The 25,730-nt window shown below is 44.9% G+C and overlaps 1 protein-coding gene across 3 annotated transcripts in view; it reads right to left on the reverse strand.

Annotated features, from left to right (window-relative positions):
• LOC143819608 (maestro heat-like repeat family member 5) overlaps positions 1-25,730 on the reverse strand; it is a 113,622-nt gene that overhangs the window by 79,347 nt on the left and 8,545 nt on the right. For 2 of the 3 annotated variants that reach the window (XM_077301438.1, XM_077301437.1), the window contains exons 3-7: positions 20,411-20,565; positions 13,293-13,421; positions 11,933-12,092; positions 4,662-4,717; positions 880-987 (exon numbers count right to left, since the gene is read on the reverse strand). In XM_077301438.1, coding sequence (XP_077157553.1) covers positions 880-987; positions 4,662-4,717; positions 11,933-12,092; positions 13,293-13,421; positions 20,411-20,565 — 608 coding nt within the window. The remainder of the gene's footprint in view (positions 1-879; positions 988-4,661; positions 4,718-11,932; positions 12,093-13,292; positions 13,422-20,410; positions 20,566-25,730) is intronic. The other variant, XM_077301440.1, reaches the window with a different exon arrangement.

The raw sequence follows: 25,730 nt of genomic DNA on the forward strand, positions 1-25,730 counted from the left end.
GATCATTGTCCCATCTTGTCTGAGGAAGGGTGCGTGCACAGGATAGCTCACGCCTTACATAAATCATGGTTGGTCTTAAAGTGCCTGACTGGACTCAGTTTTTGTTGTGCCTGTCAGGTTTCTTCATTGCCAAGAAAACACAGTCTTTGACTGGATGGAAAAGTTAGAGCAAACAAATTAATGCAAACATAAACACTGTCAGCACTGAAATTCTAGGACAGTTACACAGTATATAACCCCTTTGCCCAACCCCCACTCGTGGGATTCAATTAATGCAGGAAGCTTCAAATAGAAAACAATCCAAGGAGGAGTCAAGGAAGGACAATACATTCCTAGAGGCAATTGACCCATTGAACCATTACAAACTGAATATCATAGGCATGCAGATGAAAAGGAACCAACATTCCAGTCAGTCACTAGACATTGTCCAGACCCAGGAATCTCCAGGCAAGAACTGGAGATTCCACAGCTTTTACAAACCAATGCTTCAATGAATGCCAACATGATTTACAATACAAAACAAGAGGAAGGCCAGGCAATTTACACATCAGTAGGTAGCATATCAAAGACCGATAGTGGTAACTATACACCAGGGGTAGTCAAACTGTGACCCTCCAGATGTTCATGGACTTTGTAGTCCATGGGCATCTGGAGGGCCGCAGTTTGACTACCCCTGCTATACACAGTATGAGGTAGGGGGATAGTGGAAAGATACATATTAAAACCACAACCATTTGACACAAACAAACTGGTTCTGACAGTGCTACTTCAGACCAACACAGCTACCCACTTGAATCTGCATAGACGGAAGACAGCAGACTGTTCTCACTCCCACCCCCTGCTGAACTCATGTGAGAATGCACCCCCAACCCCACTGACCTTTTCCAGGGTGTGGTCCTTGTTGGCCTCATTGACTTTCATTAGCTCCTGGTTAATCTCCTCACAGCAAGCTCTGTCTGTAATATCGATCAACAGCTTCTCCACAAACTGCCAGAAAGAAATTAAAAACATCCAGACTCCACCTGGCAAGGTCAGGCTGAGGCAGATTCATGCAACTAAGTCCTCCATATCCAGCAGCGACCACCCAGATAGTTTAGCACACCAGCAGGTTCTAATGCCAGTCATCCTCTTACTGAACTATAAGTGCATTTTATTCATTACTAGATTCAAAGCCCGTTGTACTTTTAAATACAACGGGTGCTAGAAAGGGGGGGAGGGGAGGCCTGCTTCCCCCCTCTTCCCCCCAGTTGTGATGCGACCTTCCCCCCTCCCCCCCGGCGGTGGCCCAGCCTTCCCCCCGGGCCGAGAAGCACACCCGCAACCTAGGCTCGGGGAAGATCTCCTGCCCCCCCTCCGGCAGTGGCCCGGCCTTCCCCCCAGGCCTAGAAGCACATCTGCAGCCACTTCTGGGCCTGGGGGAAAGGCCTCCTCTCCCCCTCCCCCCAGGCGGCGGTCCGGCCTTCTCTCCAGGTGTGCTTCTGGGCCCAGGAGGGAGGCCTCCTTCTGTACTCACGCCATGACACCACTTCCCCATCGCTTTCTGTCCTAGTGAGGGCTCAGTCGGAAGGCGCAAAGCAGCCCTGCCACTCTTCGCCCACTTAGACCTTAGCCTTTTATTTAACATCAACCCGCTGTTCTCTTTTTCCCAAACTTGAGAGCTGTACCCTCTAGGCAGGATCTTGGCTATTTTAAGGGGTTTTATTATGGGTTTTAATGTGATTTTTACCCATGAGCCAGTCATAGGAGTGGCAGGATAGAAATGGAATAAATCAATAAATACTTCTGATTCTAACAGTTCACATACAGAGAGCTCTTATCAAGATTGTGGCATATTACTGATTCTAACAGTTCACATACAGAGAGGCAAAGGGTCTAGTATTGCAGTGGCCCCCACCTTTCTATCACCGGGGACCAGTCAACGCTTGACAATTTTACTGAGGCACGGGGGGGGGGGGGCAGTAGTCTTTTGCCGAGGGACGTTGCCGCCGCTGCCTGAGCTCCTGCTCCACTTACTTTCCTGCCGGTGTCCCTGACTTCCCACCGCCCGCTGGGGGTGCTGCCAGCAGCAGCTGCGCAGTGCCACACTGAGGGGGAGCCCCAGCCATGGCGGCCCTGGAGAGCACCAAAGGTGAGTCAGCGGTAGAGTGGCAGGGCAGCCCCCGAGGCAGCAGCCGGGGAGGAGGACGAGGGGGATCTGCGGCCCAGTACCGACTGATCTACGGACCGATACTGGTCCCCGGACCGGGGGTTGGGAACCCGGTCTGTAGTATTGGGCCTGACAGCTCAGGTGGACCTTACTTTGGCTGAAAAATCTCAGTTTTAAAAAATTAAGTTTAGAATAACCCTCTCAAGTTAGCTACAAACCAATGCTGCAACAGTTGCAAAAACCAAGGCTGGTGATCCAAAATAGTGCACCAACACTGGCAGCCACTAGGAAGATGAGGAGGCAGCATTGATGGCAGCAGGAAAAGGCAGGTGAAACTTGACGTGTGACTAGGGTAGAGTCTGCACTTACTTTGTTTATTCCATCGTCAATCCTGTTGAATCCAGATTGCTTTGAACTCGGTCTTCCTCTTTCCCCCCCTCCCCATTGAAACAGCAAAGTGTTCTACACGTGGTTGGGGTAGTTGAAAAGGGGGGGGGGAGCCAAGCCTCTTTCTTTCTTTTCTTGAAGGGGGGGGGAGAGGAGCCAAGCAGGGAGCCTCTTTCTTTGCTTGGAGGGGGGGGGGGGAGAGGATCGAAAAAGGCAGAGGAGAAAAAATCTAGGACCGAGAGAAGTTGAGAGAAATTAGGGGCTTCTCCTTTAAGGCAAGCTTGTCACATGAGCAGGTGTGGTCTATCAGAGGTTCTCTACCATGGAGCTTGCTTTCCCAATCCAGATTTGAAAAATACTGAGGGTTAAAAGCACTCTAAGATATCACACAATAAGGATAGGGTCACTACGGATCAATCCTTGCTGCCGAAGGAAAATTTAAATCGCCCCAAATCCAAACGGAAATCGCATTCTGTGTAGACGGCAAGGACTGAATCGACCTGGGATTGGAATAAAAGCTCCGTGCAGTTTACACCTAGGTTGGACTTGGGTCAGGAGGCTGCTCTCTGTGTCCCCCTTGCCTCAGCCCTTAATGTCTTCATGTCTGTCATGACAATGGAAAAGCCAAGCGAAAACTTTGTCTGAGGACTGGGCCTGACAATACCTCACTGTAGGATGAGGACACTGACATCTTCCTCATGACTGATTAGGCTGTAATCACTGCTTATTTGCACATGTGTCTAAATCCCACTTTTGCACAGAACTGGGTCCAGTCCAGGGTGGTCCCAGCCCCAGCCTGACTCATGTCCTCAGTTGCTCCACAGCAAGGAAACATGGAGAAATCCGCATTCCCTTTTCTGTTACAGGATTCAACAGTGTGTATGTTGGGGCTGGGCCATGCATAAGAGGGAAAACTCGGGCCATCCCCAGTTGGGACTTGCTCCCCCTACCCACAGCATCAGTTCCATCATTTACCCTTGCAATCTTAAAATAACAAAACATGTCCGATTGCATTATGATGCAATTCCAAAGTAATGAAATATTAACCCCCCCAACCCATATGCCTCCACATTGGGTTGACACCTTTCCTTCTTTCTCTTTTTTCTTGGTTTTAGTGAGATTGGGGACAGTCTGCATGTGTGTGAAATGGTGTGATAAAACAGCTCACTTTTTTAATCCCCTTGTTTGTGTTGTAATGTTTTTGCATTACAATGCAATCATGATAATTTCTTTTTAATTATTATATCACTTGGAGCAACTTGGGGAGTTTTGACTAGTAAAACAAATGGTGTGAAGATTTGACTTCTTGTCCCTTGGCTATTACACAAATCCTGGGGGCAAACAGGTGGGGGAGGGGGGCAAGGGCTCCTTGTGCGGTCATCAGAAAAGATCAGGAGATCCAGCCCACGGCAAAAAAACAGGCAGTGCAGCAAAACACCTGGGTGAGTCCTTCATGCAGGAAACATCACTGTGAAGGATAGGCCGCAACTAGAATTTCCCACTGTGAACTCTGATAGGTGATCTTGGCTGTGTGACTCAGACTATGCAAGCAAAATCCTTGCAGAGATGGCACATCTATGAACGCCCAAGCCTCAACCTTCTAGTTGGTGTTGTATGAGGGACCCATGAAGAATGGCCAGAGCACCCATGGTCTACCCCAGAAACAAAGAAGGCAGGAAGCCTGGATGGACAGTCACTTCTGCTGGAGGAACAGCCAGGCTGCCTGTCTCAAGCTTTTCCTCTGGCCACTTGGCATTAGAGGCCTGTGGCATTGCAGGATGCTGAAGAGGGCCCTGCTGTGAAGTGCCCACAGACTCCAGGCCACTGCTGCAGCTGTAGGCACTCACTCACCTATACAACCTCAGTTCAGCTCTGGTGGTTATTTGTTAATTTCATTGTGGGAACCACCCTGATAGTGCTTGGTATCCCCTCCTAGGTTCCCTAGGTGTAAACAGAACACATAAACCCAACTGATTCTTGTTTGTTTTGGTCAGAGAGAGACCATCTGGGGTTCCTGTACCACTTAATAAGAATTTCGTCTGTCAGAATCCGGAAAAGCGCAGGAAGTCAAGGCACTCCTGTTCTTTGTTCAGACTACCATGATGGAAGAGGAAGAGGTCTACCTTACCTCCACCAATTTTCTTTCCCACACATCTAGCTTGGAGGGATCACTCTCTGTAAATGCTGCATAGAGGAACAAAGGTATTATTATTCTCACGTGTCCCTAGGGTCCTCACAGGGGGACATTTTTTATTTTAAAAAATATGCTGTCAAGCACTGCATGCACTGAAAGCATTGAAAGATGCCCTCCTGTATCAGGCTAATGGTCCCTCTAGTCCAATGTTCTGCTTCACATGACAAATAACTTTTTGTCCCACATGTCATGGGTCATTCCACCATACCATGGGTCTAGCCAGCTTGGAAGGGAGTGATTGGGCCACAATCTGCTCTGCTCCAGTCAGGTGGCGGCGGGTGGGGAATGCAGTGCCTTGTGTGTTGAAATGAGGAGGATGGAGAAGGTTGTGAGCTGAGTAACTGCTAGCTCTAGCTATTCCTTTGCTATCTCTAGTCTGTAGCCTTGAGTTAGCTCTGGATTTTCATGTCTGTACTGAGATAGTGTCTTGCCTTTGGTGCTTCCTGTGATAACACAGAAGGAAGGTGCTGGGGGGCAGATGCTGGGGGGGGAGGGAACTTTTAGAGTCCTGGGGATGGGTAGCCAAGCTGGGAGGGAGTCTGGGCATGAGAAAGAGGGAAGCCTGATCTGGTCTAGCAGTTCTGTCAAAGACCTGGAGTATGTCTGTAATTGATTCAAAAACCAATCAATAAGGGCTTCTTTGCTGCTACAAGAGTTGGATTATTTGGGGAACTCAGCAGGAACCTCACACCTCTGCCAGGCACACCCAATGAAGGTACTGGGCAATCCATGGCAGAGAAAAGAACACAGTTCTTCACTCAGCAAGCAGTTGAACTATGGAATTATCTGCTGATGGAAGTAAGAAAATAGGTACACCCTGCTGCATCACGTCAACAAGAACAGAATAGAGCCCAAAGGCCTCTCCTGTTTCTGCCCCACAGCACTGTGATTGGGAGATTTGTGCCTCTGCATATAGAGGTTCTCTTCATTCACTGCAGTTAGATAGACCTCTCCATTATGAATCAATTAACCCCCTTTTAAAGCTATAATTGCTCAGAGCCATCACCTTATCTGGTAGTGAATTCCACAGGTGTATTACTCACTGGGTTCATCTGTCCTGAACCTATTGCATTGATTGTCCAGAGTTCTAGTATTATGGGAGAGAGAAAAAGGTCCCTCTATACACTTTCTATACTCCAAGCATAATTTTATATACCTCTATCATGTCTTAAAGGACGATGCAGTAAAAGTGCTACACTCAATATGCCAGCAAATTTGGAAAACTCAACAATGGCCACAGGATTGGAAAAGGTCAGTTTACATTCCAATCCCAAAGAAGGGCAATGCCAAAGAATGTTCAAACTACCGCACCATTGCACTAATTTCTCATGCTAGCAAAGTTATGCTCAAAATCCTACAAACTAGGCTCCAGCAATATGTGGACCGAGAACTTCCAGAAGTACAGGCAGGATTTCGAAGAGGCAGAGGAACTAGAGATCAAATTGCCAACATACGCTGGATCATGGAGAAAGCTAGGGAGTACCAGAAGAACGTCTACTTCTGCTTCATTGACTATGCTAAAGCCTTTGATTGTGTGGAGCACAACAAATTGTGGCAAGTTCTTAAAGAGATGGGAATACCAGAGCATCTTATTTGTCTCTTGAGAAATTTATATGCAGGTCAAGAAGCAACAGTGAGAACTGAACATGGAATCACTGACTGGTTCAAAATTGAGAAAAGAGTTCGGCAAGGCTGTATACTGTCGCCTTGCCTATTTAACTTGTATGCAGAGCACATCATGAGAAATGCGGGATTAGAGGAGTCACAAATTGGGATCAAGATTGCAGGGAGAAATATCAACAACCTCAGATATGCAGATGATACCACTCTAATGGCAGAAAGTGAAGAGGAACTAAAGAGCCTGTTGATGCGGGTGAAGGAGGAGAGTGCAAAAGTTGGCTTGAAACTCAACATCAAGAAAACAAAGATCATGGCATCCAGCCCTCTCAATTCCTGGCAAATAGAAGGGGAAGAAATGGAGATAGTGACAGATTTTATTTTCCTGGGCTCCAAGATCACTGCAGATGGGGACTGCAGCAAAGAAATTAAAAGACGCTTGCTCCTGGGGAGGAAAGCTATGGCAAATCTAGACAGCATCCTAAAAAGCAGAGACATCACCCTGCCAACAAAAGTGCGTTTGGTCAAGGCTATGGTCTTCCCAGTTGCAATGTATGGCTGCGAAAGTTGGACCATAAGGAAGGCCGAGCGTCAAAGAATTGAGGCTTTTGAACTCTGGTGCTGGAGAAGACTCTTGCGAGTCCCTTGGACTGCAAGGCGAACAAACCGGTCAGTCCTAGAGGAGATCAGCCCTGACTGCTCTTTAGAAGGCCAGATCCTGAAGATGAAACTCAAATATTTTGGCCACCTCATGAGAAGGAAGGACTCCCTGGAGAAGAGCCTAATGCTGGGAGCGATCGAGGGCAAAAGAAGAAGGGGACAACAGAGAATGAGGTGGCTGGATGGAGTCACTGAAGCAGTAGGTGCAAACTTAAATGGACTCCGGGGAATGGTAGAGGACAGGAAGGCCTGGAGGATCATTGTCCATGGGGTCGCGATGGGTCGGACACGACTTTGCACATAACAACAACAAAAATCATGTCTCCCCTTAGTCATCTTCATACTAGATGGTGAAGTCCCAGATTCTCCAGCCTTTCCTCATTGGAAAGGTGTTTCAATTCCCTAGTCACCCTTGTTTGCTTCTGTGATGGGCCCCCTACATACTCCCCACACTGAGTGATTTTTCTTCCAAAAATAGCTTCCTGTTTCTTTATTGTAAAACAATAAAGCCAGCTGGCCCATGCTGTCATTGATGTATAATTTGACTCTAAGCTCAGCCCTGGATCAACAAGGGATGGTGTAAGAGCTGTCTTTACTAAAGCCCTTTCAGAATGGCACTGGAGGTAGCATTAAAGTCAAATGAAATATAAGATTAACATGGAACAAGGAGATAAAAATGTGTTGGATAAATCTGTTGTACATTTTGTAGTTCTTAAGTAGGGGCTTTTGAGAGGTTTAGATGTTTTTTCTAAGTTTCTGCTATGTTTACCTAAATGCTTCTGTATTTTTCTTTTGATTTCTTCTGTTAGTACCCCAATCTCCCTTCCTTAGAAGCACCAGTTTCCAACTACCTCCTGAAGCAAGTCACTCTCATACAAGACCTAAAGCTTTCATCCTAAAGCATCCAAGAAAAGTGTGTATCCAACCTTCACTGGCAGTCTTCAAGCAAAGGTTGGATACACACTTTTCTTGGATGCTTTAGGATGCTTTGGGCTGATCCTGCGTTGAGCAGGGGGGTTGGACTAGATGGCCTGTATGGCCCCTTCCAACTCTATGATTCTATGATTCTAAGACCAGGAAAATCCTCACAGCTAATTTCTCCTTTTCAACTGGGCAGGAATCCTTCTCTCCCTAGAAGATTTCTCTCCTTTCCTTTGACCTGATTTGGAAGTCTCAACCCACTACTCAAATCACTCTGACAATTATCTCCCCCCCCCCCCCGTTTTCCCAACTGTGTAGAACTGTGGGCCATTCCGCACAATGACCAATGTTGCTAAATGTTTGCAGCATGCAGAAACGCTATATTTAATAGTGGAATTTCATCATTCTGCACACCTTCAATTGTAGCGGAATATTGCAGTAGCAGTCTATTCATTCCCCACAGTTTCCGGTCTTGCGGAAAATACAACAAAGGGGGAGATTTTTTTCCGTGCTTCTTCCCGCCGTCAATCAAACAGAACAGCCAATGAACTATTGTGTTTGTGCTCCTAAAAAGCCACTTTCTCTTTAAAAACTGTTCTTAAAAAACCTGGAAACACCAGTAGCAACAAATATTTGTTCATTCAATGTCTCAGAAAGAACTTTTTTGCTGGTGTACGTGCTGGCATTTAATTGTTTACACGCTCTCCAAAATTACAGACAGTGTTGAACTGGGGCTGTATTGTGTTTGGAAACGCAAAGCAGAAAGGCTTAGTGCCTATTTTACATCTGTTTTTTCCCACAGGTCAAAGTGTTTAGGCACATCTAGAGATGGCCGTAGCCAAAGGATAGTGTCTGGGTGGCAGGTTAACATAGATAGAGAGGTTGTCGAGAGGCATTTAGCTGCACTGGATGAGTTCAAATCCCCTGGTCTGGATGAAATGCACCCGAGAGTGCTCAAAGAACTTTCCAGAGAACTTGCACAGCCCTTGTCCATCATCTTCGGAACCTCTTTAAGGACTGGAGATGTCCCGGAGGACTGGAAGAGAGCAAACGTTATTCCGATCTTCAAAAAAGGGAGGAAGGATGACCCGGGAAACTACAGACCAGTGAGTCTGACCTCGGTTGTGGGGAAGATAATGGAGCAGATATTAAAGGGAGCGATCTGCAAACATCTGGAGCACAATTTGGTGATCCAAGGAAGTCAGCAAGAATTTGTCTCCAACAGGTCCTGCCAGACCAACCTGGTTTCCTTTTTTGACCAAGTAACAGGTTTCTGGTTCGGGGAAATTCGGTTGATGTCATTTACTTGGATTTTTGTAAAGCTTTTGACAAGGGTCCCCATGATGTTCTGATGGATAAGTTGAAGGACTGCAATCTGGATTTTCAGATAGTTAAGTGGATAGGGAATTGGTTAGAGAACCGCACTCAAAGAGTTGTTGTCAATGGTGTTTCATCAGACTGGAGACAGGTGAGTAGCGGGGTACCTCAGGGCTCGGTGCTCGGCCCGGTACTTTTTAACATATTTATTAATGACCTAGATGAGGGGGTGGAGGGACTACTCATCAAGTTTGCAGATGACACCAAATTGGGAGGACTGGCAAATACTTCGGAAAATAGAGGCAGAGTTCAACGAGATCAGAACACAATGGAAAAATGGGCAAATGAGAACAAGATGCAATTTAATAAAGATAAGTGTAAAGTTCTGCATCTGGGTCAGAAAAATGAAAAGCATGCCTACTGGATGGGGGATACGCTTCTAGGTAACACTGTGTGTGAACGAGACCTTGGGGTACTTGTGGATTGTAAACTAAACATGAGCAGGCAGTGTGATGCAGCGGTAAAAAAGGCGAATGCCATTTTGGGCTGTATCAACAGGGGCATCACATCAAAATCACAAGATGTCATAGTCCCATTGTATACGGCACTGGTCAGACCACACCTGGAGTACTGTGTGCAGTTCTGGAGGCCTCACTTCAAGAAGGACGTAGATAAAATTGAAAGGGTACAGAGGAGAGAGACGAAGATGATCTGGGGCCAAGGGACCAAGCCCTATGAAGATAGGTTGAGGGACTTGGGAATGTTCAGCCTGGAGAAAAGGAGGTTGAGAGGGGACATGATAGCCCTCTAATTATTTGAAAGGTTGTCACGGAGGAGGGCAGGATGCTCTTTCTGTTGGCTGCAGAGGAGAGGACACGCAGTAATGGGTTTAAACTACAAGTACAACTATATAGGCTAGATATCAGGAAAAAATTTTTCACAGAGTAGTTCAGCAGTGGAATAGGCTGCCTAAGGAGGTGGTGAGCTCCCCCTCACTGGCAGTCTTCAAGCAAAGGTTGGATACACACTTTTCTTGGATGCTTTAGGATGCTTAGGGCTGATCCTGCATTGAGCAGGGGGTTGGACTAGATGGCCTGTATGGCCCCTTCCAACTCTATGATTCTATGATTCTATGATTCTATGAAACTTTAAATACAATTGCAGAAGGGAGCTTTGTTTTACTGTTAAGCACTTCAGCCGAAGAAGCCTCGCTTATTCGTTGTTTTCACCAGTTTAAGGGGGGGGGGGAATGGCGATAGCGTCTCCGGAAGCTCGGGGGCAAGAGCTAGGGAGGGACATTCTTTCTACCACTATTATGAGAACGCACATGTCTTTCGCTGATGTGTTGCACCTTGTGCTCAGAAGTGCAGCGGTTTTTTCGTGGGGAATCCACTTTTCTGGATTTCCCCCTAAATGCTATAAAATTCCGATTGTTGCTGGAGTTTGAGAGGAGTGTTGCGGTTTGTTTACAACGTCCTGCAGAACATTAAATTAAGAGCGTTTACAAAAAGTAAGACTTCGGCTACATTTAAGTTGTGTGGAATGGCCCTGGCTTTCAGCCTATGCAGAATCCAGACATAGTAGTCAAGACTATCTTCTCTAACTAAGATTGTCAAAGTAGATGTTTTACCGCTAAGACACAGAACGATCTTCACTCAAGCAAGTTTCTGTCAGAACCTCAATAACTCCCAACAGCATATGGCTCTCATATTACTTCTCTCACAGCTGTTGCTGACCAGTCAGAGTGCTTGGAGCAGCTTGTCACTCAAGCTCACTGTCTTAGAAAAGAATTAACCCTTTACTTCCTGGTTTTCTGATATCCCATCAATTGGAGCTGTGTCTATTACAGCTTCTTTTGTACTTTAGTGTAGTGATGGTCAAGGTTAGCTTTTAAAAAGGGGTTAGACAGATTCATGGAGGAGAGGTCCATCAATAGGTACTAGCTATTGGAAATTAAGGGAACCTCCATATTCAGAATCAACAAATCTCAGAATATCAGGACTTGGTTTCTATGCTCTGTTCTCTGGCCCTCCACAGCAACTGGATGACCACTGCATGTAACACAATGCTGGATTAGATGGGTCCAGCAGGACTCTTATTATTTCACAGAGATAAATGTTCAGTCATGTCACCAAAACAAGGAAATGTATCCTTAACTATGCTTAAGATTTGATAATTTCATTTACTCACTCATGAAATGGCTAGTTCTGTCATTTTTCATGTAGTTGACTAAAAGCTCCCCCAACAAGGACATATTTTTCATCTTGTTTAATATAAATAAAACAAGATTAAATATTTAAATAATATACTGCATATTACAGAGCTACTATTTCTTAAAGGTGTAGAGAAAAAGAAAAACTGATATTTTTCTGGAAAACATAAATGTTTTGTTTATAAATCAATTATTTCTTTCCACCCCATTTTTACTGATCAATATAGTCTTAAATTGGATTCCATTTTCTTCTGAAGTCTGATGTTAGTCTGTTGTACATCATCAGATATATAAGTTTTGCCACTGCCACCTATTCCATTATTTTGTTTGATCAGTCCATACAAACTGGTGGAGGTTCTTTTTTCCATCTTGATGCACATAAAATCCTTGCAGCTGTTACCATATACTTCACAAGCAAGGGCATATTTTTCATTGGAGGAGGGGGAGCCTAAAAGCCACTCAAAAGGAAGTCACACACCTTGGTTTGCCAGTTTGCCCAATACACAGAGGATGCTGCGATATGGAAGGAGTCTGCCTTGGAACCCTTCCAGGAGCTTGGCCAACACTTCAGTAGGGAAGTGATTCCAGAGGGCCACCAGGATGTCACCAGCTGCATCCTGGTACAGGTCCTGAAGATCCTATGCAACAAAAGGGACCAAGATTTCATATAAGACAAAGGTAAGAGATGACAGCAGCTGTCCTGACCTACGCAACTCCCATTTTTGTCTACTGGAATGATTTTTTCTAGAAGTAGGGGAGGAACCTCCAACCCCCACCTATCCAGAGAGGAAAATGACAGGTAGCTCATGCATAACATGCTGTTTCCCTTAGGACTTCGTTTTTTGGCTGCTGCTGCTACCAAGTCAGCATCCCTGGGCTGCCCTCCGAGGTAAGGCTGGAGAGTGAAATCCCTTGGATGTGGTGCCCGAGGCAGTGAGCTCTGGACTGGTGCTGAAGATGTCCCCATTCCAGCGGCTGGTTCTGAGAGACCCTAAGATTGATATCATGAGATGCTCGAGGCTCATGGCTGCCATGGCTTCGAAGGATCTTCCAAATCTAACACATGAGCAAGATTGCTTACTTAGCAGATTTCTGGATAATTGGTAAACTTGACATTAATGAATAGCCATTGTGGTGGCTGTTAAAAAAATCACAACTCTGGATGGAAAATGTTTGTTTTGTTTTTGTTAACACTCAGAGGTTAATCAAAGAGCACCTCAGTACCACACTGAACAAAATTCATGGTACATCCACCAAGGCAAGTCATGGTACATCCACCAAGTACTCCCATTAATCAAAATAGCTGGTCGAACCCTCTCCCTGGAGAGATCAGCAGGTCCAGAGGGCCCATAAGATAGAGCTGTTCTGCCAGGCTTATGGTTGAGGCCAGCAATTAACATGAAGGAAGCACTGGCCTCTCTGCCTAAGAACCCCACCCACAAAACACTGATTTGCCAATATACAGTAAACAAACCCCTCTCAGCAATGTTTTTAAGGTGATCGTTTCTAAATAAAACTAATTTCAATTTCAATGTGGTTTTAACTAAGTAAATCATATTATTTATGTTTTATTTTGTTATTATCCACCCTGGGTCAGCTGGAAAGAGAGGGCTATAATAACAGAGCTTATTTATTTATTTATGTATTTATTTATGTATTTATTTATTTATATTATCTGCATTCCTTGCAGGTGCCACCAGTGACTTGGGAATAGTGTGCGTGCGTGCGCGTGTGCATGTTCATGCAGAGTATTCAGGGACTAGTACGTGTGTGCATGTCCAGGAAGGCCTATCCAGGTAGGCAGGTGAGCAGTGTATTTTTTCCCTTTTGGAGCTTACAGTTGTCCTCAACATATCCTCAGAGGCCAGCTTGATGATCACGTTAGCCAGTCTGTAGTCTATGCTGCGGGCTGAGCGGATCACAGCCTGGAGGATCTCATTAATGCGCAGTCTGTGCTTTGGAGAGATCTGCAGACGAGGAGATCAAAGAGGAAGCTGACATTTGCATGTGCAGTGAATAAGCTTCAGCAACATCCCTACCCTAGCCTTAGATACTGCAGCTGGTGCGAGGGGGCCATGTGAGGGGCTGCCTAACGTGGGCATCCCCTCCCCAGAGCCATCAAGCCTCCTGCATACCCTCCTGGTCTTCCTTCAGCCCTGAAGCTGGCACAGCCGCATCTGGCTTCTCTGGGGGAAGGCTCACATAATTTTTCAAGACCCCCCCCCACCCAGTCATTCTTGGCCTCCCCTTCCCCTCTGGTGCCACCCCAATCACATGGCTTGGATTGTTCCTGGGTAATGGAGGCCTAGAAGGAAGACACCCCAGCATGCCCCCAGAGGGCAGAGAGGCTGCCCCTGTGCTGGAGCAGGAGAAGCCAGGGCATTACAGGCCCATTCAAAATGATGCAGCAAACAAGAAGTGATAGTTCATGGTGCCGCTTGCCTTGTTGTGAGCCCAATCTCTGCTTTTATGCCCCACAAGAAGTAGGATGCTCTAATGGCGGGCAGGCTCCTTCCATGAAGGGAAATGGACAGTGTGGCTTTGGATGGCAAGCAGGATGGCCAGTTCCAGGGAGAACTTGGGGTGGATAGGGCTTGGGAGGGGAGGGACTATAATGGAGAGTAATGGTAGAGAGTCCACCTTCCATGGGAGCCATTTTCTCCAGGGAACCAATCTTGATTGCTTGGAAGTCAACTGCAATAACAGGAAAACTCCAGGTGCCACCTGGAGGTTGGCAGCTCTAGCTGTGTGCTTAGCATACTGGTCCATTTAATGGACTGTTATCAGCAGCCATGAGTAACACTAGTGCTCAGCTGATCAGAGATGCTGCCATAACTCTGAGGAAAAGGCTTATGAAGTCTGTTCACTTTGAAACAGCAAGAGTCTGCAAGGCAGCCTCTAAAACTGTCCAAAGGGCCAGGAGGAAATAACAAAAGATTAAAATGTGCACTAGCAAGCCTTCCTGTTTGCTGGAAGTACCATTGCACCACTTTGCATAACTGCTTCTGGAGAAGAGGGGACAAAATCCGGGTGGTTTCAAATGGAACAAGGAGCTCCCTGACACACACACCCCCATGGTTAATGTTGGTCTCGAAGAGTTGGGAAGGAGAGGACCTCCAAGTAGTCATGTCTACAACTATGCTTCCCAACCAGTCACTCCCTGCCAGCAGACTGCCCAGAAAAAGCAAGCTCTCTCTGGCTCTCTCTCTGGCTCTCACTCTCTCTTGTTGTTTTATTTTTTTTAATTGGCCCTTAAGTGGGTGGCCACAGGAGGGAGGGAGGGAAGAGTGAAGCCAGCTAGTATTTAACATCTGGGGACTGGATTATCTTCTGCATGTATCTCCTGCCTTCCTCCCTATGGGGGACCTAAAGCATCCTCCATCACTCTCCTCTCCATTTTATCCTCAAAACAGCCCTGTAAGGTAGGTGAGGCTGAGAGTGTGTGACCATCCAAGGTCACCCAGCCAGCTTCCATTGCAGAGTGGCGATTTGAACCTGCATCATCCAGACCCCAGTTTGACACTCTACCCCAGCCTTTCTCAACATTCTTCCGGTTGAAAAACCCCTGAAACATTATCCAGGCTTCAAGAAACCCCAAAAGTGGCATGATTGTGCAGAACAGGGTTGGGAAGCATAGCTGTAGACATGACTACTTGGAGGCCCTCTCCTTCCCAACTCTTCGAGACCAACATTAACCATGGGGGGGGGGGGTGTCAATATGACCATATATGGTCGTATCACTATAAGTATAAAACATTTTTAAAATATATAAACAATTAACTCCCACCCATTCGGGAAACCCTCCCAGGGCTGTCAGGAAACCTCATGGTTTCTTGAAACCACCACAAATCTCCAGAATTTAGCTTGGCCTGGAGAAAATTCACCAATTCAGTAATTCCACAGGTATGTGAGGAAGGGCCACAAGGGACAAATACTGGCACATCCCTTCCTGCCCACCCACTCACCATCTGCCTAAGTTCATAAAATCAGTATTGCTGTCAGATGACTACCCAGCCTCAGCTTAAAAACTTCCATAGAAGGAGAACCTACCACCTCCTGAGGCCTGTTCTACTGAGGAATAGCTCTAACTATCACAAACTTATTCCAGATGAAATCAGAGTCCATTAGCACCTTTAAGACCAACAAAGATTTATTCAAGGCGTGAGCTTTCGAGTGCAAGCACCCTTTGTCCTGATGCCTTGAATAAATCTTTGTTTGTCTTAAAGGTGCTACTGGACTCTGATTTTATTGTGCTTTTTCAGACCAACACGGCAATTCTTCCAAATGTTTAGCTAAAAATTGTTTTGAATGAATTTCAACCGATTGGCTCTGGTCCAAACCTCTGGGGCAACAGAAAACAACTTCGCTCCATCTTCTGTATGACAGCCCTTCAAGTATTTGAAGATGGTGATCAATCATCTTCTCTCCAGGCTAAACAGACCAAGCCCCCTCAACCTTTCCTAATACAACTTGGTCTCAAAAACCCTCACTATCTCCATAGCCCTCCACTGGTTCATCCAGAAGATCATCCTGTATTCTGACTCTGTCTTCTGCTGGGCTTAGTGTCATTTACAAATTTAATAATTACCCCCTCTATTCCTTCATTGAAATAATTTCTAAAGATGCCAAACAACCATTTACAGCACTCTTTGGGTGCGATCTGTCAACCAGTTATCAATCCACCTACCAGTAATAGGATCCAAATCACATTTTACCTACTTGTCAACAAGAATATAATGTGGAACCTTATCAAAACCTTTAGTGAAATTGAGAAACTATATCCACAGCATTCCCCTGATCTAGTAAGGTAGTAACTTTCTCAAAAAAAAGGGATAAAGTTAGTCTGACATGATTTGTTCTTGAGAAAGCTATGCTGACTATAGGGCCATTCTGCACCAGGATCTATGTGGCAAATTGGTTGTGGGACAAAAAAACACCATTTTAAATTGTGGAATTCATCGTTATGCATGCCTGGCTTTGTAGTGGGATCCCATTGCGTTTCTATCATTTCCCACAGGTTTCCGGTCTTGGCAAAAATCACTAGCCAGGAAGCGATATTGCCGAGCTCGTCTCGCCCTGGCCGTCAAGCAGCCAATGGGCACCCGTTATCATGATCCCCAAAAGCCCCTTTCCCTTTAAGGAAGTTAAAAAAAAACACACGCTGCAACGAATCTGCGTTGAGTCGTTGCAACGGAGAGACCCATCTAGGTAGCAGGTGGTGTTTGAGCTGCCGTTTCATCGTTGCCATGCTCCCCCCGAGTGAAAAAAAAATTAACCCCCCCCCCCCCGGCACAGGCGCGATTTTCGGCCGAAAATGCAGTGAAAAATAAAGGGAAAATAAACCAGCAAACGGTGCTGTGTGTTGTTTCGTGCTTGGTGACTTAAAACTGCTCTGCAGCCAGGGAAGCCTCGCTGGGTAAACGAAGGCTTGCCGGTGCATTGATCTCCGCTCACTCGGAGGAAAAAAATGGCGATCGCTTCGCCGGAAGATCAGAGGAGAGAGCTAGGGGGAGGGACTATGCAGAAACCACAACAATGGTAACGCACAGAACTTTCCCGCTAGTGTTGCAGATTGGTTGCAAGAGTGTAGCGCTTTCCGGAGGGTGAATCCACTTTTTGGGATTTCCCTGAAAGCGCTACAACAAAGTGCTTTTTGCGGATCGGTTTCAGGAGTGCTGCAGATTGTCAACGACGTTGTGCATAACAGCAAAACAGTAGCGATTTCAATTTGTAACCATTGTGCTATTTTGGACGAGTGCAGAATGGCCCTTAGTAATTATAGCCATCCACTCTAGTTGTTCAAAGACTGAGTGTTGATTTGTTCTAAAATTTTGCCAGCTATAGACGTCAAGCTGAAGGGTCACTGGCAGTCTTCAAGCAAAGGTTGGATACACACTTTTCTTGGATGCTTTAGGATGCTTAGGGCTGATCCTGCGTTGAGCAGGGGGTTGGACTAGATGGCCTGTATGGCCCCTTCCAACTCTATGATTCTATGATTCTGTGATAGTTACCCGGATCCTCTTTTTCCCCCTTCTTTTGCTGACCTCCAATCTTCTGGCACTTCATCTTTTCCCAAAGAATTGTCAAAAATAATGAACAGATGCTCAGAAATTACATCTGCAAGTTCTATTAGTATCCTTGGGTGCCATTTTTCTGGCCCAGAGGATTTGGTTCCCTTTAAATAAACTAGGTGTTGATAATCTACCCCTACAGTGATCTTAGGCTTCAACTCCCATCCTTCATCACATGACATTATTTTGTCACATTGAGCATCCCCTCACAAGAGAAGACTCGGGAGAAATAGGAATTGAGCAGTTCAGCCCTCTCTTCATCACCTGTTACAATGTCATATTCTTGACCTCATAATGGTCCTACATGTCCCTATTCTTTTTCTTATTTTGAAGATAACTAAAGAACCTTTTTTTGTTATTTCTGGAGTGTCTTACTAGCCTAAGCACATACTGAGCTCAAGCTTTTCTAACACTTTCCCTACAAGCATTGGTTATTTGTTTATATTCCTCCTTGGTTATAAATATAAATAAATAAAATAAGGTCCTCCCATTTCCTACATGCGTCTTTTTTATTAATTTGTTCTCCTGAAGTCCAGCCTGTATGTGTGACTATGTGCAGCTTTTCTTTTCCCCAAGATCATAAAGTCCTAAATTTACTTGATATTTCAGAGAGTAGCTGTGTTGGTCTGAGGAGTCATATGGGGAATGCTGAGGGGGAGGAGTCAAGGCCATACGCGGTCAGGGCCCAGTGTACCTGAGGGACCGCCTCCCCGCCTATGCCCCCAAAAGAGCTCTACGCTCTACTGCCTCCAATCAGCTAAGGATCCCTGGCCCTAAAGAAGTCCGTCTGGTCTCGACCAGGGCCAGAGCATTCTCTGTTCTGGCCCCTACCTGGTGGAACGAGCTCCCAGAGGAGATCAGGGCCCTGACGGGGCTTAAACAGTTCCGCAGGGCCTGCAAAAAGGAGCTCCTCCACCAGGCATTTGGCCGAGACCAGATGTAATCTACAGCGACCAAGGGCCCCTGCTCCCCCCCACCCCCCTCAGAATTCAATCAATAAGCTACCCCCCTCAGAATCCCATCAACAAGCCCTGGACCTGTTTGTGTTATGATTGTTTATTGTTATACTGTGTTGTGTTTGGTTGCAATTGTTGGTTATTGGTGTACATGTTCTACAGACTGTTTTATGTATGGTTCTCTGTTATAATGTAAACCGCCCTGAGCCTCCGGGGAGGGCGGTATAAAAGTATGATAAATAAATAAATAAATAAAATAAATAAGTTTTTGTGTGAATTACACTATGAGTTCTATCAAGTGTGAATATCAATACAAGAAGGTAGGAGATATTGTGAAAAGTCTAGACACATCTCACTTTTCTGTAGCAACCCTTCCCCCTTCTATTAATTCACACCAGCATGGAACCCGAGGGTCCCATGGAAGCCTGGGTACTTCCCTGGGTACCCACCAAGTGCTTCAGAAAAAGTTGGTGTGGCCGTGTGACGGCGGAGCCAGGGACTGTTTGCCATGACACAAATGAAGGGCTTTTCACTTGATTCCTGCCCACCACTCTTCAGAAACAGTGGACCCATAGATAAGTTGTGAGATAGTGGAGGCTGGGGGGGGGGGGGCAAAGGATTCTTTTCTGCCTTGGCTATCTTCCCCGTCTTTGTTTCATCCACTCTTGCCCCCTTTGAGCTGTTTCTCTGGGTATGTGTTTGGCTCCACCTCCTGGGTATGTGTTTGGCTCCACCTCCTGTGGCAGTCATTTTGTAGTGGTGCCGCCCCCCTGCAATAATATTTCATAAGCTCAAAAAGACTGGAGATCCCTAGAAGCTAAAAAGCAAAGCCATTTCTCCCCTTTTCACACTTATACCCCCCTCTCCAAAGCAGCTGACTTTAGTATCCTTTCCACCATTTCATCCTCCCAGCAAGGCAGGTTAGGATGACAGACCATTTACAGGGATATCATTTTTAAAGGGTCAAGTTTTTTGTCTGTTTTCACACAGATGTGCCTCTTTGCGCACAGACCTGAATTGCCTCTTCACTTGCCCTGCAGCAAAAGAATTACTAGAAATCCAGTTTTCATTTTTTTTAAGTGGAGACGAATGGAGTCTAATTTGGGGCTGCGAAATGCTAAAATGCATGCAATTGCCATTTTGAGCTGTTTGGGAATGCCTCTTTCCTCGGAGCCATCCTCCATCCCTTCCCTCTGTTCTTAAAAATCTACCTTAAAATAAAAAGGTGATCGTGTAACAATACTTTTACTAAGTTTTGAAAAAGCAGCCATGCAGTCATACATAGCAGCATTATAATATTATAACTTAGTTTTTAAAAAAATAATTACATTCGGGACCCTTGGGGCAGGATATCTGCCTTTTTTTTAAAAGGAGGGTGATGATATTAAAACACTGCTTCTAATTTTAAAAGTCTTGTAGTCTCACACAGCTGTGTTATGATGTTATAACATCATAACTCAGGGTTTTTTTTTAATTACATTCAGAACACTATGGAGGGAAGGGGTGAGGTGATCAATAGCAGAGAATGGTGGAATTAAAGAGCACAATATAAACAATGGTGCAAGCAGGCACCATATTGCAAAAAAAAAAAACACCACAGTTTCTGAAAAGGGGAAGGGAGCAAAGCATGATGGGAGGTTGCTTCCATCAGATTCAGAGCACAAAGCACGTCACAGATTTCAGCCTGGAAATAAGGGTAGGAAAGCCCGAAGGCAGAAACCCTAGAGTTGTCTCGCAGCATCCAAAGGAAATCCAAAGCAAGGCTAAAACAAGGTATGTCTTCTAATGCAAAAATGGTCAGAGTGAGTGGCTCAAGGTCACCCCTCAAGTAAACAGACAGAGGATTCCAGAGATGAATTTCTAGCTATTCTCACCTCAGAACAGCAGAAAAAAACAATCAAACTGATAGCAGTCTGGAAGGATTTCTACCTTGTGGATGCTCTGCCTGTACTTGCAGATGGCCCGCAGGACTCCGGTCAGCTTGGTCTCTGCTAAGGTACACAGGTTGTCAGCTGATGCCTTAACAAGAGGCAGGCCGTTTTCTTCCCTGAGATTCCGCAAGTTGTAAAAACAAACCTTGGATTCTGGCACAAAAACAGAGCAAGTCCCAGAGCAGTCAGCTGACAAATTATACCACTGTAAACATTATTTATTTTTATTGCAGACCCACAGGAACACACCTACCTTAGCAGGTAAATGCCCCTTGGTCCATCAAGGGCAGCACTGTCTGCTCAGACTGGCAGCGGCTCTCCCAGGTCTCAGATTGATAAAGGTCTGATCCTTTGAACTGGAGATGCTATGGAAGATGGAACCTTCTGCAGTCCTAGCATATACTCAATCACTGAGGCACCGCCCCTCCCATTGACACATGTAAGAAATTTTAAAAAGTCATCTTGTAATCCAAGCAGTTAATTTTGCTGCTTTCAAAACAGGATACACACAAGGAGTTTTGCTTCTGAAGCCACTATACCGTATCAGAGAGTAGCTGTGTTGCCCAACAGGAGCACCAGAAAGACTGACAAGTTTTTAAATGAAATATAATTATGCCATTCAAGTAATTTTTGAAAGCAAAAGACTATAAGGATTGTCCTGAAGAATCAGGCCATCATCATAAAAACCCATGAGAGCTGCTGGATCTAATTAAGCCAGTCTCCTGTTTCCTTTTGTGCCTGACAGGATGCCCTAGATCAGGCTTTCTCAGCCAGGGTTTCCTGAAACTCTGAGGTTTCTTGATGGCCCTGGAAAGGCCGAATGGGTGGGAGTTAATTTTAATATATTTTTTAAATTTGTTAAACATATATCATGGAATCATAGAATCATAGAATCATAGAACCATAGAGTTGGAAGGGGCCATACAGGCCATCTAGTCCAACCCCCCTGCTCAACGCAGGATCAGCCCAGAGCATCTTATAGCATCCAAGAAAAGTGTGTATCCAACCTTTGTTTGAAAACTGCCAGTGAGGGGGAGCTCACCACCTCCTTAAGCAGCCTATTCCACTGCTGAACTACTTTTTCTTGATATCTAGCCTATATCGTTGTACTTGTAGTTTAAACCCACTACTGTGTGTCCTTTCCTCTGCAGCCAACGGAAACAGCATCCTGCCCTCCTCTAAGTGACAAAAACTTAAAGAGGGCTATCATGTCCCCTCTCAACCTCCTTTTCTCCAGGCTGAACATTCCCAAGTCCCTCAACCTATCTTCATAGGGCTTGGTCCCTTGGCCCCAGATCATCCTCGTCGCTCTCCTCTGTACCATTTCAATTTTATCCACGTCCTTCTTGAAGTGAGGCCTCCAGAACTGCACACAGTACTCCAGGTGTGGTCTGACCAGTGCCGTATATGATGGGACTATGACATCTTGTGATTTTGATGTGATGCCCCTGTTGATACCACCCAAAATGGCATCTGCCTTTTTTACCGCTGCATCACACTGCCTGCTCATGCTTAGCTTACAATCCACAAGTACCCCAAGGTCTCGTTCACACACAGTGTTACCTAGAAGCGTATCCCCCATCCAGTAGGCATGCTTTTCATTTTTCTGACCCAGATGCAGAACTTTACACTTATCTTTATTAAATTGCATCTTGTTCTCATTTGCCCATTTTTCCATTGTGTTCAGATCTCGTTGAACTCTGTCTCTATCTTCTGGAGTATTTGCCAGTCCTCCCAATTTGGTGTCATCTGCAAACTTGATGAGTAGTCCCTCCACCCCCTTATCTAGATCATTAATAAATATGTTAAAAAGTACAAAATGAAGCAGGGCTCAGGCTGGTAGAATTTTGTCAAGAGAATATAATGGTCATAGCAAACACTCTTTTCCAACAACCCAAGAGACGACTCTACACATGGACATCACCAGACGGTCAACACAGAAATCAGATTGACTATGCAGCCAAAGACGGAGAAGTTCTATACAGTCAGTAAAAACAAGACCAGGAGCTGATTGTGGTTCAGATCATCAGCTTCTTGTTGCAAAATTTAGGCTTAAATTGAAGAAAGTAGGGAAAAGCACTAGGCCACTCAGGTATGAACTAAATCATATCCCTGACGAATATACAGTAGAGGTGACAAATAGATTTAAGTAATTAGATCTGATAGACAGAGTGCCTGAAGAACTATGGACGGAGGTTCACAACATTGTACAAGAGGTAGCAACTAAAACCATCCCAAAGAAAAAGAAATTCAAGAAATCAAAATGGCTGTCTGAGGAAGCTTTACAAATAGATAAGGAGAGAAGGGAAGTGAAAGGCAAGGGAGAAAGAGAAAGATACACCCAATTGAATGCAGAATTCCAGAGAAAAGCTAGAAGAGATAAGAATGCCTTCTTAAATGAACAGTGCAAACAAATAGAAGAAAGCAATAGAATGGGGAGGTCCAGAGATCTTTTCAAGAAAATTGGAGATATGAAAAGAACGTTTCATGCAAAGATGGGTATGATAAGGGACTAAAATGGTAGAGACCTCACAGAAGCAGAAGAGATTAAAAATAAGTGGCAAAATTATACAGAAGAACTATACAAGAGCGAGCTTAACAATGGGGTAGTTACTGACATGGAGCCAGACATCCTGGAATGTGAAGTCAAATGGGCCTTAGGAAGTCTGAGCAACAATAAAGCTAGTGGTGGTGACAGCATTCCAGTTGAACTATTCAAAATCTTAAAAGTCGATGCAGTAAAAGTGCTACACTCAATATGTCAGCAAATTTGGAAAACTCAAGAGTGGCCACAGGATTGGAAAAGGTCAGTTTACATTCCAATCCCAAAGAAGGGAAAAGCCAAAGAATGTTCAAACTACCGCACCATTGCACTCATTTCTCAGGCTAGCAAAGCTTTGCTCAAAATCCTACAAGCTAGGCTCCAGCAATATGAGGACCGAGAACCTCCAGAAGTACAGGCAGGATTTCGAAGATGCAGAGGAACTAGAGATCAAATTGCCAACATACGCTGGATCATGGAGAAAGCTAGGGAGTTCCAGAAGAACATTTACTTCTGCTTCATTGACTGTGCTAAAGCCTTTGATTGTGTGGAGCACAACAAATTGTGGCAAGTTCTTAAAGAAATGGGAATACCAGAGCATCTTATTTGCCTCTTGATAAATTTTAATGCAGAAGTGGTGTGATAGCAGCAAGTATTCTCTCCGAGACGCTTTTCGCCTCTCTGTTTCCCTCCCCCTCGCTCTGCCTGAGTAGCAACCCCGATTCGGGGCAGGCAATTTTTCTTATGTAGAAGAAGAGGACTTAGATTAATTAGCAATAGCTTTTATTGCAATTGTTTTGGTTTCCGGAGATAAGAGATAAGAGCCATGACTGGGAAGATCCCACGAGAACTCTGCTCCAGGACAAGACTATTGGCTTCACTGACTTCAAAACGTCATCTACTAGTGCCAGGAAATCTTGATGTGCGACCAGCTCTTAAAGGACTGGCTATTTGCAAAATTGCCTGAGATTGGTTGCTGACTTATAAGCCTAAAACATGTCTATGTTAAAAAGAATGGCCCATCTAATAGAGAAACAAACCCAAGATTTGAAAGCATTTACAGAAGGTCTGCTTAAGAATATTTTCAAGAAGATCCAAGACAGCAAGGAAGAAGTTTCTAACAGGAATGATGGATCAATAACAGTGGTTGATGACAGCAGTAAACAAGGTGGGAAATCATCAGCAGAAGAGAAATCTGAAATTTCGGAGATCGAAAAGGGGATGTTGGAGCCTCGCAGCCCAGATAAGGACACCCTTCTTAAAAAGGCATACAGCCATTTCAAAGCAACAGTACACAAGAATCAACCAAAAGATACATGGATCTGTTTTGAAAGTAATTGATTTAAAGGAGCTTCTCAGGAAAAAAATTGTACTGATATCGGAGTCCAGGAGATGCAACTGCCTCAAGATTCATCGGTGAATATTCTGCGGAAAAGAGTACAACTGCACTTTCTATGCCAAAGTCTAACTGGACAGAATATAAGTCTACGGCAGCCGCAAGATGCAGCAAGCCTCGATATGAGACCTCCTTAAGAAGACTGGGGAAGGGAAAGGAGAAGCAATGTTTGAAATCTTTTCTTTATTCTTCTTCTGTACACTTTTAAGGCAATATAATTGTAAGTGCTGGAAATGTCATGATAAAGTGGGGGGTTTTCCCCTTTTTTTCTTCTTTATTAGTGTATTGTTACAGGGCCAAAGTTCATACGGTTCTACAAGAAATGTTCAATGTCAAGCATTTAATTCAAACCTGAAAATATGGTGTTGAATATCTGTCAGGATGGCTCTTAGACTATGTCAAGTATAAAATGTTTTATAGGTGATATGTGACACCAAAAGTGACTGCTAAAACTGCTAAAAACTATGCTAACAAATGTTGGAAATGTGGTAATAAAGTAGGCTTCTTTTCCTAAATGTGGTGGAAATGTGAAAAAGCTTATAAGTTTTGGGCAAAAGTTCATACTATTGTGTAGTTAATGTGGGGTTTAGATTTCCTATGTAAGCTGAATCTGTATTATTAAGTATATCTCCGCAGTGCCTCCCAGCCCAAACTCAAAGCTTAACTAAAAGGAAACATTTAATGGAGAGGATTTAAGTGTAACAAATGAAGACTATTTTACTGTTCTTTGTATTAACAACTTATACTGTCTCATTTCCATATTTCTATCTTTATGGGGAAAAATATATATATATATATATAAAAAGAAAAGAAAACAAAGATCATGGCATCCGGCCCTCTCAATTCCTGGCAAATAGATGGGGAAGAAATGGAGATAGTGACATATTTTATTTTCCTGGGCTCCAAGATCACTGCAGATGGGGACTGCAGCAAAGAAGAAGAAGGTGCTGGAGAAGACTCTTGCAAGTCCCTTGGACTGCAAGGCGAACAAACCGGTCAATCATAGAGGGTATCAGCCCTGACTGCTCCTTACAAGGCCAGATCCTGAAGATGAAACTCAAAGACTTTGGGTCTGACACAACTTTGCACCTAACAACAACAACAAAAAGTACCGGACTGAGCACCGAGCCCTGAGGTACCCCGCTACTCACCTCCCTCCAGTCTAATGAAACACCATTGACAACAACTCTTTGGGTGCGGTTCTCTAACCAATTCCCTATCAACCTAACTATCTGAAAATCCAGATTGCAATCATTCAATTTATCCATCAGAACATCAGGTGATATGACCCTATACAGTCATGTCAACCAACCCACCTGCCTCCTACCAACCAAAGTGGCCTTGGGGGGGGGGAAGGGAAGGGACCTCAGGGGGGTGTAT

This window comes from Paroedura picta, chromosome 10 (genome assembly GCF_049243985.1).
Source record: "Paroedura picta isolate Pp20150507F chromosome 10, Ppicta_v3.0, whole genome shotgun sequence".
Classification (NCBI taxonomy): Eukaryota; Metazoa; Chordata; class Lepidosauria; order Squamata; family Gekkonidae; genus Paroedura; species Paroedura picta.